The sequence below is a fragment of the Acanthaster planci genome, linkage group LG07 (assembly GCF_054643075.1).
Source record: "Acanthaster planci isolate LZ-2023a linkage group LG07, COTS_SCS, whole genome shotgun sequence".
Taxonomy (NCBI): Eukaryota; Metazoa; Echinodermata; class Asteroidea; order Valvatida; family Acanthasteridae; genus Acanthaster; species Acanthaster planci.
The window spans coordinates 13481078-13493829 of record NC_141783.1 but is presented as its reverse complement, the minus strand read 5'-3'; the positions used below and the strand labels follow the sequence as shown (position 1 = coordinate 13493829).

Sequence of the window (12752 nt, the reverse complement as noted above, 5' to 3'; positions counted from 1 at the left end):
TATTGTTATCGGACCAAAATAAATGCACCAGTCATAAAGTCATAAAATGCTCGGCAACAGGATGGTGATAATGATGCACATTTGACTTCAGTTAATTTTTGCGATAGTAAATATGACAATTTGCAAAAGTAACCTCTTTAAGCAGCCCACCCCCCCCATGAACTCCACAAAGGCAAATCAAAACCAAACTCACACCTATAGAAACTACGTGGTTCAAGTTAACTCAGGGTATAAAGGTACAATCACTAACTACGGTTTGCTTTTTTCATTTCATTATTATCATGATTGTCAGGGATCTGGCCATACATATCTTTGGATGACATTTTTTAAAAACTATCATATTTCCAAGATAGCCCCTGTTCAACCTTTAATGTTTTCTGTCTGAAGATTTAAAATAAATTAACAAATAAACTTCTGAACTTGTACACAATTCTGTTTTTAGGAGATCTTTCTTTATTCCAAGAACTAAGCACAGCATTCTAACATGAGTGTTTAAAGTTTCACAAGTACCCTACACAATATTTACATTACTGGATCAAAAGATATTCACAGAGAGATCCAGTACTTCATTACAAGTGGGCATTAAATGCACTGAATAACCACATTTGAAGTCATACCCACTCTGAACGATAAGAAGCCAGGGCTTCAATGAATGCCAATTCAAAGCAATGAAAACAAAAAGGAAAGTGGGATTAAACAGCACAGGTAGCCAGGGTCTTCTCACAGGGAGGTGGGTAAGGGAGGGGGGTTCCATTACCCCCTGCAGTGACCTATTAGCCATCTGGTGGTAATAAAATGTCCTCAAAAAGTTAAATTCAACAGTGAAAATATTGAAGTGTTCACTACAAAATAAGTGATGACTTTGTCAGACTAGTCTCCCACAATTTGTGCACAAGGTGTCAAGCAGTGTTTGTACATAGAATTCTTTCCGCCAAGGAGAGGACAATCACAAGAAATGACGACAGAGACGACAGGAGATGAGACTCGCCAATTTGCTCAGAAAACTTCAAAATTGACCCCCTTCAGCTGTCAATTGCTTGTCAGTCATTTTCAAGCCAATCAGTGGTTGGCCCCCGAGGAAAAATCGTGGGCAATGCGCGTGATACAGGGCGCTGTCCATGATACAGATGTACATCACTAAACACATACTTTCTCCATTGGACAGCAAATTTAAAGCTTTTTTTTTTCACTTTTCTACCTTTCAGTGTTGATGAATAACTTGTGTTCATTCGGATGTCCAAACAATTCCTCGCAATACACCTTTTATTATTACCACAAAAAAGGGAGATGATTCAACAGCCTATCCCCGGAAGTTACGTCCCTACACAACGCTGTTATTCTCTATGGATATGGCTGGAACCACTGGATAAAACCATCAGTAGGAGTTCTGTATAGTGTCATCACTTAAATTCCCTAGCAGTGGTTTATGAAACATCAGAAAGTCAAAGAATTGCATGAAAAGCCATCTTTAGCAGGGAAAAGATGGAAGCATTTACTTAGAAAACACTAAAACAATATTTTTCAGACCAGTCTTAAAGGGTTTGAGTACATGGTGTCCAGTAATGTTTGGATATTCTTCTCAAGAATACAAAGTAATGGCCTCTTCCAATAATTCTATCCCAGGTTCAAGTTCACCTATCCCAGGTTTTTCTTTCATTGGTCCCAATCCACTCCATGCAAACACAAAGAACATCCATGGGTACCGTACTATCCAAACTAAAGGCATATTTTCAGAAACAAAGACAGAGTTTGACATTTTTTGGAGTACACTCCGTGTAAAAAGATGAGACATGAAAGAGATAGCAAAATGGCCTTTTATATATACAAACAGAAGATTTGGCGACCATTTGCTCAACCAATCTAACATTTTCAAATCATGGATGAGAAAGGTTTTCACAGATCATGGTACATCTTGTTTAATGGGGTTGCTTTCTTTGGCACAATCCCCTCGTAGAAAAGGGCTTTGAAATGCACACACAGACAGAGTCTAATGCGGGGACCACCTCAGGAAACTGGTACCCTGTTGTCCTTGGCCCACTTCTTCATGATGCGGATGATGTATTCCACCTGTGGGTTACCAGTGTTACGCAAGATCTGTAGGATGTCTCTAAGTGTTTCTCTGTAGAAGAATTAAGATTAAATAAAAAAACTTGGTTAAATTCCATTGCTTGAAGAATTCCCATAGACTTATCCCTGAAACAGTGACAATGCAAAAACATTGCTGTCAACTTCAATAGTTTCCAACAAAAAGAAAATATTGGCATCAATCTTGTTATTTGGGGTTTCTTTAGGCAGAGTTCATGGTCTGCCTCAAAACATCCATGAACTTTCCCCAACCAATCTATTATTTAGAGTTGCTTCCTACAACCTTTGTCTATATCTCTAGGTCAATGACCAGCTATACATAATCTACAAGAACAGGTCTTAGTCCTCAACCACTATAAACAGATACATGTAGTGTGGGTTGCTGGAGAGCTGTCTACCCTGTATTGGGTCGTGTCAGAATTACTTGGCTGTGGCTCCATATTACACACAAATCTATGGTAGTAGCCGCAGCCAGTTCCCATAGAGTCTTGTGTAATACCAAGCCACTGCCGAGTGATTTGGATGCAGTCTTACCTAGGTTCATGACCAGCTATGATCTGCTGGAATACGCCCACACACGCCCCTCTCTTGCCCTCCCAGTATTCAGGGTTGGGGTCCAATCTCTCCAGGACATCAAATGCCTTGGCGGCATAGTAGAACTGACCCATCTGCAGACAGACAAGCAGAAGGAATTTGTCATAAAAATAAAAATAGACGATAGAAAGAAAATGTTTGTCAAGAAAAAGGGTTTCTAAAATAAAAAACATCGGTGAAAAGATCGATAGCTGGAACTTTAGTAATTACGAATAGAACTCTGTATTAAAATTTTAAAAAAAGGCAAGCTGATGACTGTATGCAAAATACACAGTCACTCCATAACCTGGGGAATCATGTTACCTTGTAGCAGTCATTAGCGATCAGCTGGAGCAGACTGAAAGATTCACCAGACGTCTCCATCTTAAGGTACAACTCCCAGGCTAGTCGGGCCTTGCGATTCATGATGTCTGGACGCACAAAAATGGGAACAGTGATATAAATAGCTGAACTAGAGACATCCATGCAACCAGCACTGCTGGGGAAGTTCAACAGGGTATATTAAACACATTGGATAGCAAACAGCAAACCAAGGGCAACATGTTGCACTAAAAGTCAATAATATGAGTCTACAACTTGAGGTTAACGTTTCACAACTCGGCAAAATGACACTTCCCAAGCTTTCCTTCCCGATCCAGTTTGTTTTCAAATTTTCAAATTTCCAGGGTATCTTTCACACGTCAAATAAAAGAGTACAGACAGTGCTGCAGAGATAAATCCTGGGAATGCTGTTATCCCCAGCATCTGTTGCAGCACCAGCCCCAGTGACTTCAACAATGCACAGTGTACTCACAGCATCTTGCGAGCCAGCTGAGGTACGTGTAGTCATTCTTGAACTTCTCACTCTGAATCAGCAAGAAAATCTGACGCAGAAAACACAACAGTTACTTCAAACACAAGTCTAACGACCAAATGATTTCGGTACCAAGTTCAATCATGCTGACTTTCCAGCTTAATAGTTAAAATTACTTGTTCATAATTTATAACTTAACAATGTCGCGAGTAGTAGTAACTACTGTCTGGGTTTCTTTTGTTACTCCAGTATCAAATGTGTTGGTACTTTTTAAAGTAAAATATTGTGAGGTTTTTCTCCTTTGCATTTCAACTAACCTCCTCTGCCTCCTTGTAGTTGCCTGCTGTCGCCTTGGCCTGAGCATAGTTGAAGTTGAATCTGTCATCGTTGTAAAAGTAACTCTGCAAAAGTTAATATATGTAAATTAAATGGAAAGCTGTCTCCATCTAACGTTAAATTTTGTCAATGCATTACTTTCAAATCTCCACCTCAAAAGACAGTTCAGTTTCACTCTGTCACTGAACTGACCTTGGTGTATTTACACTTTGTGAACACTGACAATGAAAACACATGCATATGAATGAAAACAAATTCATCTACTGTGTAAACTTGACTGATGACAGGCAATACACGCCGGTCTTCAATCGAACTTGTAATCCTCAACTTGGAGAACGTGCTGCTCAGATGTACCCGTTCGTGAACGGAGTGCTCTTGCTACCCTCCAAGTAATTCTGTTTCCCCCTCCTTCCCACACACACTACTCACCTTGACTGAGTTAAGATATATTAGCACGTCTTCAAACTGCTTGAGAAGGAAGAAGCAGGCTGCCATGCACTGTCGTCCGGGTATTGTATCTGATAAACAGAGCAGAAATGTGAAATTCAATGTAAAAAAGACACATGACCAGAGAGGAACCTTTTCTGGAATAACCATCCCCCCTTGTACAAGGGACCGTACAAATGGATGTACATTTGTAAAAATGTCATGCCGGAATGAAAAAGAAAGCAGACACCATTTCGCTAAAATCCAGATTGGTAGTTTCTCTGGGATAACTGTAAACATGTACATTCAGATGTAAAATGACCTGGTTCCTAAAGCCCATGTAAGCCTGGCCATATGAGCCCATCAGGAGTAAAAACCTGTACAGAGTACCAAAGTGTGGTGTCACTTTGAACCAGGAAGTGCGGTGCAAACAAATGGAATACGCATGCCCGTTGGTTCATGTGCTGGTTCTCACGCTAATGCCTTTTATACGGATAATTGTACGCGTGATGTTTTCATTTCATTACTCTATAAAGTGCTTTGATTTCTGGTGGAATCGATGCTTCTTTTTTGCCAAACCTAGAACAGTGAACCTACCACATTCACTTGCTGAGCCTCCAACCAACTGGAAATACTGCTGTGCTATTTTCAGATGTTCTCTCTATGGAGGAAAAAAAAAGACTTAACTAAGATCTTCAGTTATATATAACGGGTTTGCCCTTACCCAACGTATATTAATAAACACTGTATGCTCAGTGCTTGTCCGAGAGCTTGCGAAAAAAACCTCACAAGCTTACTCGGGTGGGACTCGAACCCACGACCTCCTGCTTACTAGTGCAGATGTCTTAACCACTCGACCACCGAGCTTGCCGGGGTCGGCTGGCCGGTCCGAGTCAAATGAAGCAGCGGGTACCGCGAACTATTTTCAAGATGTATTTTTAATATACGTTGGGTAAGGGCAAACCCGTTATATATAATTAACATCTCCCCAACGCAAAAATACATCTTGAAAATAAGATCTTCAGTGAAAGAATTATGTATTGATAATGAAGTATGAAGTCTTACAGCTGTTTGTTGTGTGAAGGCAGAGGTTGACATTAAAGTCCCCTTATTTGTCAAAATAAGGGTGAATGACACTCCACACATGCCAGCTCATCTGGCTTTAACGATGTCCCAACACTTGTCATGTTTCATTTTCACCTGTGTTACAGTAATGCCAAAGTGTCTTGTGTGGTCTTGCACCTACCGAGCCTTGTTCCTGGCCCAATGCGGCATTGACCACGCCCTTCAGTATGTATTCCTGGGGTGTGGTCGGTTCAACGTCCTTGAGCAGGTTGTATGCCTCAGTGACGTCATCTGCAAAGAAATAAAAATGTACGTGACAACTGGAGTAGGAACTTTATCCATCAAACATCTCGAAATCAGCACTTCCATTTATGAAGATGACAAAGCCTTATTGGTGTCAGCTTAAAAGTATTTCAAGTTAGTTTTGGTGATGAAACTGAAAAGTCAAGTTGGAGCTAAACACATCTTAAAACACATCTTAACAATATACTTATTTTAGAAAACATATCTATCAAAGACGATCCGTAGGCATTCTTGGATGATTAATTAAGGAGAGGTAAAACAGTCACATAAGAGGTATGGAGTGCTACTAAAGTTTTTTCACTCTCCGTGGATTCACAATGTTGAGACCTCTCAACTGTACCATTTCTATATTTCCAGTTCACGATGCTTTTTGACGCCTAATATTTCCCTTTTTTTCAGTGTGACAAAAATTTACAATCAATGATTATTCTAGAAGAGTCAACACTCCAAGCAGTTTGATTTACCTTGCTTGAGATAGTAGATGACAAGATTGAGCCTTGCTTCTGGGATGACGTCAATTAACGGGGGTAACACCTGTAGGGCCCCCTCGCCTCCCCTGAATACAACCTGTTGATCAGCAAGATACAAATACGTACAAGTCAGTACTTTTAAGCGCAAATCCCTGTGCTAAATAAACAGCTCTCTCCTCAACTTTATCACGAATTCAAATGAAATTTATTTCAGTATTTGAATTGCTTGTATATAACGCTTAATCTCATTGAAGAACCTGAACATATCTTAAAGGCAAAAAGGACAAGCAATATTGAGAACTTGAAATCTGACAGGAAAGGACTGACAATTTAATCCACATAATGCAACAATCATTGTGGAAATTTGATCTCCTTTAATTGTTTAAGTTTAAGATCAGTATTCTCTTCATAAGCCTTAAAAATCCAATCGACAGGATCCTCACTTTAAGGGGAGCGAAAAGCTTAAAAATCAGGTGGAGTTACCAGATTGTGTTTGATGAGGTCTTGAGCAAACGTGAATGATGGAGATGCAAGGTCCTGAAGATTCTTCAGTTCTGCCTGTGAAATTGTAACCAAAATCCAATTTTTAGAGTCATCTTACAACCAGAAGAAATTTCAACACCAGACTATAGATTCAAAACCGAACTTTTTTTAATTTGTCCAACGAGTCTTAATTTAAAAAGTAAGCTGCAAATACCAAAATGAATGAAGTTGTGCTCAACTCATGAAGACTCTTTCAAAGTTGAAGAGCATTCCATTTAAACCCTGTCTTTGTAATAAAATTCTGAAAACTCATGCAATGGCAGCAAAGCACTCACTGAATCCAACAAACCCCAATGACTGAACATCGATCAAAACAGCCATTGAGACAATCAGTCATCAAAATCTGGCAGAAACTTCCCACTTTTATCAGAGTCCAAGAAAACGATAAGGGACTCGGAACAGAATTCTCATAATCCTCACCTCCGCAGCCTTTCCATTGTACAGTCTAAAGTGATTACAGGCCTTGAGGTTGAGGGCGATAGCACTGTCGTTGTAGTGCTGCAAATATACAGCCAACACTTCCTGGGAGACATCATAGTAGTCCAACTTGTAGTAGCACAGGGCTACGTATACATTCAAAGCTAGATAATCTCTGCCAAATGAAAAAAAGAAGTAATTTTCCTTTAATTTTAGCTTAAAGCATTGTACGGAAAAGTTACATGGTCCTTGAAAACTTGACAAATGTACGATTACAATTCATTTTACTGGTAATGTTTTGTAACCCCATTAGGTGATTAAAGAGCTTCATTACATTTGTTGCAATTTCAGATGTTTATTCGTAACCAAATTTATGGAGCAACCAGGCATGAAATAATACTTAGCTTAAAACCAGTAATGAATCCGTCACACAGAAAACACTTCTTGAGGAGTAATTGGTTGCTATTGAGCATGTTTTCTATGTTAAGCAAAACGTTTTGCTTGGTAGTTTCTTACAACCGACCCTGGAATTTGCTTGACGATCTTTTGTAGACCAAAAAGGCTGGCTTCGAAATCGTCCACTATTTAGCACAAGCATTTTGAAATGACAGTCACGTTATGTGCGTCTCCTTGCAATTATCAAGCAGCAATTTTCGACGTCACATGAGCACCTGACTCTTACAGCAACAGTCTGAAATACCAGTGGCAAGTCTGGTACGAGCTACCATCCTAGCTTGACACACCTGTTATCCAGCAGGATCCTCTTATAGATGTCTATGGCCTCTTGGTAGTGGCTGCGCAGGTAATGTATGGACGCCAGACTTAGCTGGTCTTGTATAATATCCTGCAGGTTCTGATGGTGGGACATCAGCTTCTTCTCGTCGTTAAACTGAAGCGAAATGACACAGGACATTTGAAATTCTGGGCATCTCACCATTTTCATGCCCGCCAGCACACCAGATTTTATCAGCAGTGCACTGGAATGCACTGAAGACATTTTAATTGTAGGTCTTTAGCGAGAGCGCTCAACATTTTAAGCAATCCGTTTGCATAAACTGCAATGCCTACCTTCTGTGACAAGTGAAACAGTAACCTGTTTTGCAGACTGCTCTTGGGCACTGTAAATGAGGAAATAATTAACAGGATGATGAGAGGGCAAAAGGACTGTTACTGGACTGATGATGAACAACTGACTGGCTTGAATGACCACATGACAGACCACATGACTAACAAACTACCCACAAGAACTAGGCAACTGTTGTAACTAGCGTACATGTAAGATTCAAGGCTTTCTTTAGTTGAAGAGTAACCTTCTGCTGTTGTTAGAGACACATTTCACTGTGAATCTCCTCCTGGCTGATTTTCTGTCATCCAAGTTATCGCACTGCTATTGCTGTCTTACAAATATGAAGCCTTGTTGATGATGAATGCCACAATTCAAAATGAAAGCCTCATACACAAAACTAAATTACTATATATTAATCAGCCAAATTTGAAAAGACAGTGAAGCCATTTTAACTGTATTGTTTGCCTGCTACATGTACATGTATACTCTGGCTCACAAGGCCTTTACAAAGCACATCACTGGAAAATAAAAAAAAACACATACAAAGCAACACAACAACCAAAGCGAACAGATGTGCTATGAAATCATGAAGCTTTTTGGCAGACCAAACAACCAATCTAAAGACCAACTTGCTGACATGGGACAGATAAAGTGTAACCACCGAATGAGAAATCACAGATGATGAAGCAAACTCTGTGCAGTTATTCAAATGAGTGACAACGACAACTATCTTCTACAACTAGATGCAGTGTTGTAGTCGAGTACTTTCCGAGTACCAACGTTCTCTGCAAAATACTGAACTGGGTAAGAGGGAATAAAGCCAGAGTGCACAGGCATTTGATGGTAAATGTGCAAAGTTAAGATTACAAAATAAATGTTAGACTTCAGACACTCCCAGTTGTGTAAAATTTAAGTTTTAAGGAGAAAAGTACTCAGAAAGTACTCGGCCGAGTACTTTCCGAGTACTTTTGTCCTAAAAAGTTAATTTCAATCAACAGTGAAGGTCTGAAGTCATTATGTTGCTTTGTAATCTTACCTTTATGCATGTACCATCAAATGCCGATGTACTTCAGCTTTGATCCCTCCTAACTAGTTAAATATTTGGTAGAGAACTTGGTTCTCAAAAAGTACTTGACTACATCACTGACTAGATGACATCTCTTAGCCCATCGAGACAACAAAATGGCACTTTATTTTGTGAACTACAAAACCAACTTAAGACAAAACCCTCACAATTAATGTTCCAAAATCTACATGTAAATGTTTGATGAATTGTTCTGATCAAATAAAAGCCAATCATTTGTCTAACAATGACAATACGGACCGTGACACTGCTTTTAAGGAAAGTTTAATACAAATTGATTTTTTTTCATTTAGGAGGTTACATTAGTAAATGGGTTAACAACTGTGAAACTGATTTCAAAATGCCTAAAATGGATTTGATATAATATTGGTTGAAAAGTTCCCTTTATCTGCAAATTGTTTCACTTTAGAGCTGCTGCCACAGAGAAATTACAAAAATCAGGAGAAAAGGACTCATAATGCAGTACTAGTGGCTATGATCTACATCCCTGTATTAAACATCAAGTGCATTGGGTTTGACAGACCGAGAAAGGTTAGGATTGGCAATAATTACGGGTAATAAGACCACGAGATACAGGCCAGGACAAATAAGAAGTACACACAAGAAGGAATTTGAAATCTCTTTATATGAGACCACCATTTTCTTTGCTCAAAGCATTTGTTTATAAAATCGTGATGACACTCGAAAGAGGTGAATTTGAATTCATTCATTCAAATCATCCACATGAAAGAAAGGGTTTTTAGATAAAGCTTCCACCAGCAGGTTTCTAACAGACAGACCACGGCACAGGTATTGTTTGTAATGTTTAATTTGAAATGAAGCAAACACAAGATTTGGAGTCACAACAAGAAACAACTTACTACCATCCTCATTCACGGCCTGGTGACTAGATTTGTCCAGGCCTGTGTTGTTGGGAATAAAAATGAATATTAATAGACCTAGAAATACAGCTGCCTGCGGGAATGACTTCTCAATTAACCCTCTCTGCCAAGCCACTAGGTCACATTCTTAAAAATCATTTAAAATGAATTAGAGTTCAAGCATATTTGCTCATTTCACTTTTTTTCTGAATAGCTACAATAGAGAAAGCCTAGATCACAAAATATTTTATAATCAAAGAGACGGACAAAGTCACTCTCTGCATGCAATGTCTTTAACTCTAAGAAATCTTACAGCAGTTAGAAAAGAAATTGATTCCTTGGAATACAATTTCCCACCTACCCTTCTTTGCTGCAGTCTCTGCCTCCGGGTACATCCCCAGGAAGAAGTAGCAGCAGCCCAGGTTGACCCAGACTTCGGGGTTGACCGCCTCCTTCTTGCTCATCTTCTCATATTCCTCCATGGCCAACTTGTAGTCTCCTAAGTGGAAGTGGCAGTAGCCCAGCCACATGTCCGTCTCGTCACTGCCTTTGCCACTGCTCCTTGTGAACTGTATGACAAAGTCGGGGAAACAAGACTCTCATATCCGCAATATTTTATGTCAAACTTGTCAAATTTTCAAACTTGATATCTCAGATCACAGTAAAACGAAACAAAAAGCTAACTGAAGTTCGAGCAAACTATTGCACCTTTAATTTTGATTCAGTTGAGGGCGTGCTTCTCAATTTATACGCAGCAAGAAATCACATCAAGTACAAACCTGATGCTTGCTGGAGCACCCTCAACTACCATGAAGACCATTCAACTTCCTACTGAATTTAAAATCCCCCGCCCCTCCCCAAATGATACAAAACACAAATGTGTACTTCACACCTGATGTATACTAACAAGCTGGCCCATGCAGTAAATTACCCCAGGAGAAACACTGCTATGGTAAAATAACAGATGGACCCCACTGACTCACCTCCAGCAAGGTGATGGCACCCGTGTAGTCCCTCATATCTAGGTATTCCTCTAGCTTAGGCAGCTGCTTTTTCTTCTTGCTCTCCTGAGCCGGAGTACTTGAGCCGGGCCCAGTGGCCGGCTTTTGCCTTGATAGCATCTGAACAAAAAAGAAACAAACATCAATTAATTAAGTCGAACCTCAACAAAAACAGCAGCCTTGTTACTTAACTACACCTGCTTAAAACAAGGACAATGTAGAACCTAAGTCTTCCATAAATATGCAAGGTTCCTGTTATAACAATTTTTTGAAATCCCAATAACCTTACTTTAAATCGGTTCAACTGTATGGGGATAGTACCCCATGTCTTTCAATCCTGAGGCATTAATTACTGTGTAGGTGAAGTTATGTCAACTCACTTCTGAACAAACTTTCAGAACCATGAATTAGAAAGAAAAACCGATCTACTGATGGCGGCATAATCAACAGAATGGGCAGATCTTGTAGATCTTTCCGTACAGTTGACTTTGAATGCAGCTAACCCTGCAGATCTACTAATCACACCTGTCCATTAAGCATTCAACCAACTGAGGTATTCACTTGATTTTTAAAGTCTGATCTCCAAATCGTGACATCTACAGTTTTGGCACCAAATTTTTAAACTTTGCAAATGCCAATGTCTGCCTGCAAAAATTGCCGAATGACAGAACGGGTAAATCTCGTACCATCCCACGCTCACTCTAAAAAAAAAAGGTTCTCCTGAAAAATAAATGTCAGGTATGAAACTGTTGATTTCAACCAGCTGATCATATCTTCACAAGTTTTTAACACTCTGTAAAAATGAAAAAACAAGATATCTGCATTAATCAAATTGTGAGTGTGACATCAATAAACAGAGATTGGCTGAACATAACAATGTGAAACATGCACTGTAATGCATGCAATATGCTGTATGGAAAGAGTTCCATGTACGGATGCCACTTGACATCCTGTGCACAAATCCTATGAGATTGGTCTGAAAAATTCGAAGTGCTTTCTCAGTAAACGACTTGGTATTTTCCCCCGCAAATCGAACTTTTCTGGTAATGTTTTTACTTTCTGATGGCTATTAAGTCACTGTAAAGAAGAATTACTAGCATCTGTATATGGAAGTTCAATTGGAACTCTTCCCATGCTGCACATGTATAGGCCTCAAGGCTTCATCATGTAGGACCTAGGCCTAGGCTATATTAATTCAGATAATGTTGGGCACAATCGGCCGACCTGCCCCGTCGATGCTGCATGAAATGTCCACTTTTACTTCCTGTTTTGAAAACAATCTTTCACAACCACATTTGGCTGATGGCAGAATTACCGACAAATTGTGTAGTAGGATCTACTGATCGCCCAAAGATCGAGTGATCGTGCATTATTCCACCGATCGTGCCCAACATAACACACACAAGCTGAATCACGATCTCACGATCATGCCAAAGCCAGGCACATGTAATACAATATAGGCCTAGGCCTATTCAGCATGAGCGGTTTGGCGTCTGTTGCTTAGTAGCAAAAACTTACCATCTTGGAACCGGTTTAGTCACAAACCCTTTGTATGATTTCAATTTAAACGAAGTCCATGAATACTACAATATAAAAGCAATGGAAAAATCTCAAACTGTTGCTGCTTTTCACAGATTTTTGCAGTTTTTTTACCAAACACCCCCACCCATCAACTGGCAAATTTTCCAAGACTTTAGGTATGTCACCGC

General features: G+C 39.6%; 1 protein-coding gene across 2 annotated transcripts; it reads right to left on the bottom strand.

Annotated features, from left to right (window-relative positions):
• Positions 1–430: 430 nt before the first annotated feature.
• ttc26 (tetratricopeptide repeat domain 26) lies at positions 431–12737 on the bottom strand. 2 transcript variants are annotated; one of them, XM_022239795.2, is made up of 17 exons: positions 12562–12737; positions 11026–11163; positions 10404–10611; positions 10043–10084; positions 8101–8150; positions 7776–7921; positions 7036–7207; positions 6556–6630; positions 6067–6169; positions 5481–5590; positions 4832–4895; positions 4238–4326; positions 3790–3873; positions 3473–3542; positions 2983–3089; positions 2620–2753; positions 431–2119 (listed from the first exon to the last, which is right to left on the bottom strand). In XM_022239795.2, the coding sequence occupies exons 1-17, from the start codon at positions 12562–12564 to the stop codon at positions 2005–2007; spliced, it is 1710 nt and encodes a 569-aa protein (XP_022095487.2). In that variant the 5' UTR covers positions 12565–12737; the 3' UTR covers positions 431–2004. The 2 variants fall into 2 exon arrangements, with proteins under 2 accessions (XP_022095487.2, XP_086994878.1); XM_087138752.1 differs by lacking the exon at positions 10043–10084 and having other exon boundaries at positions 12562–12736.
• Positions 12738–12752: the final 15 nt, after the last annotated feature.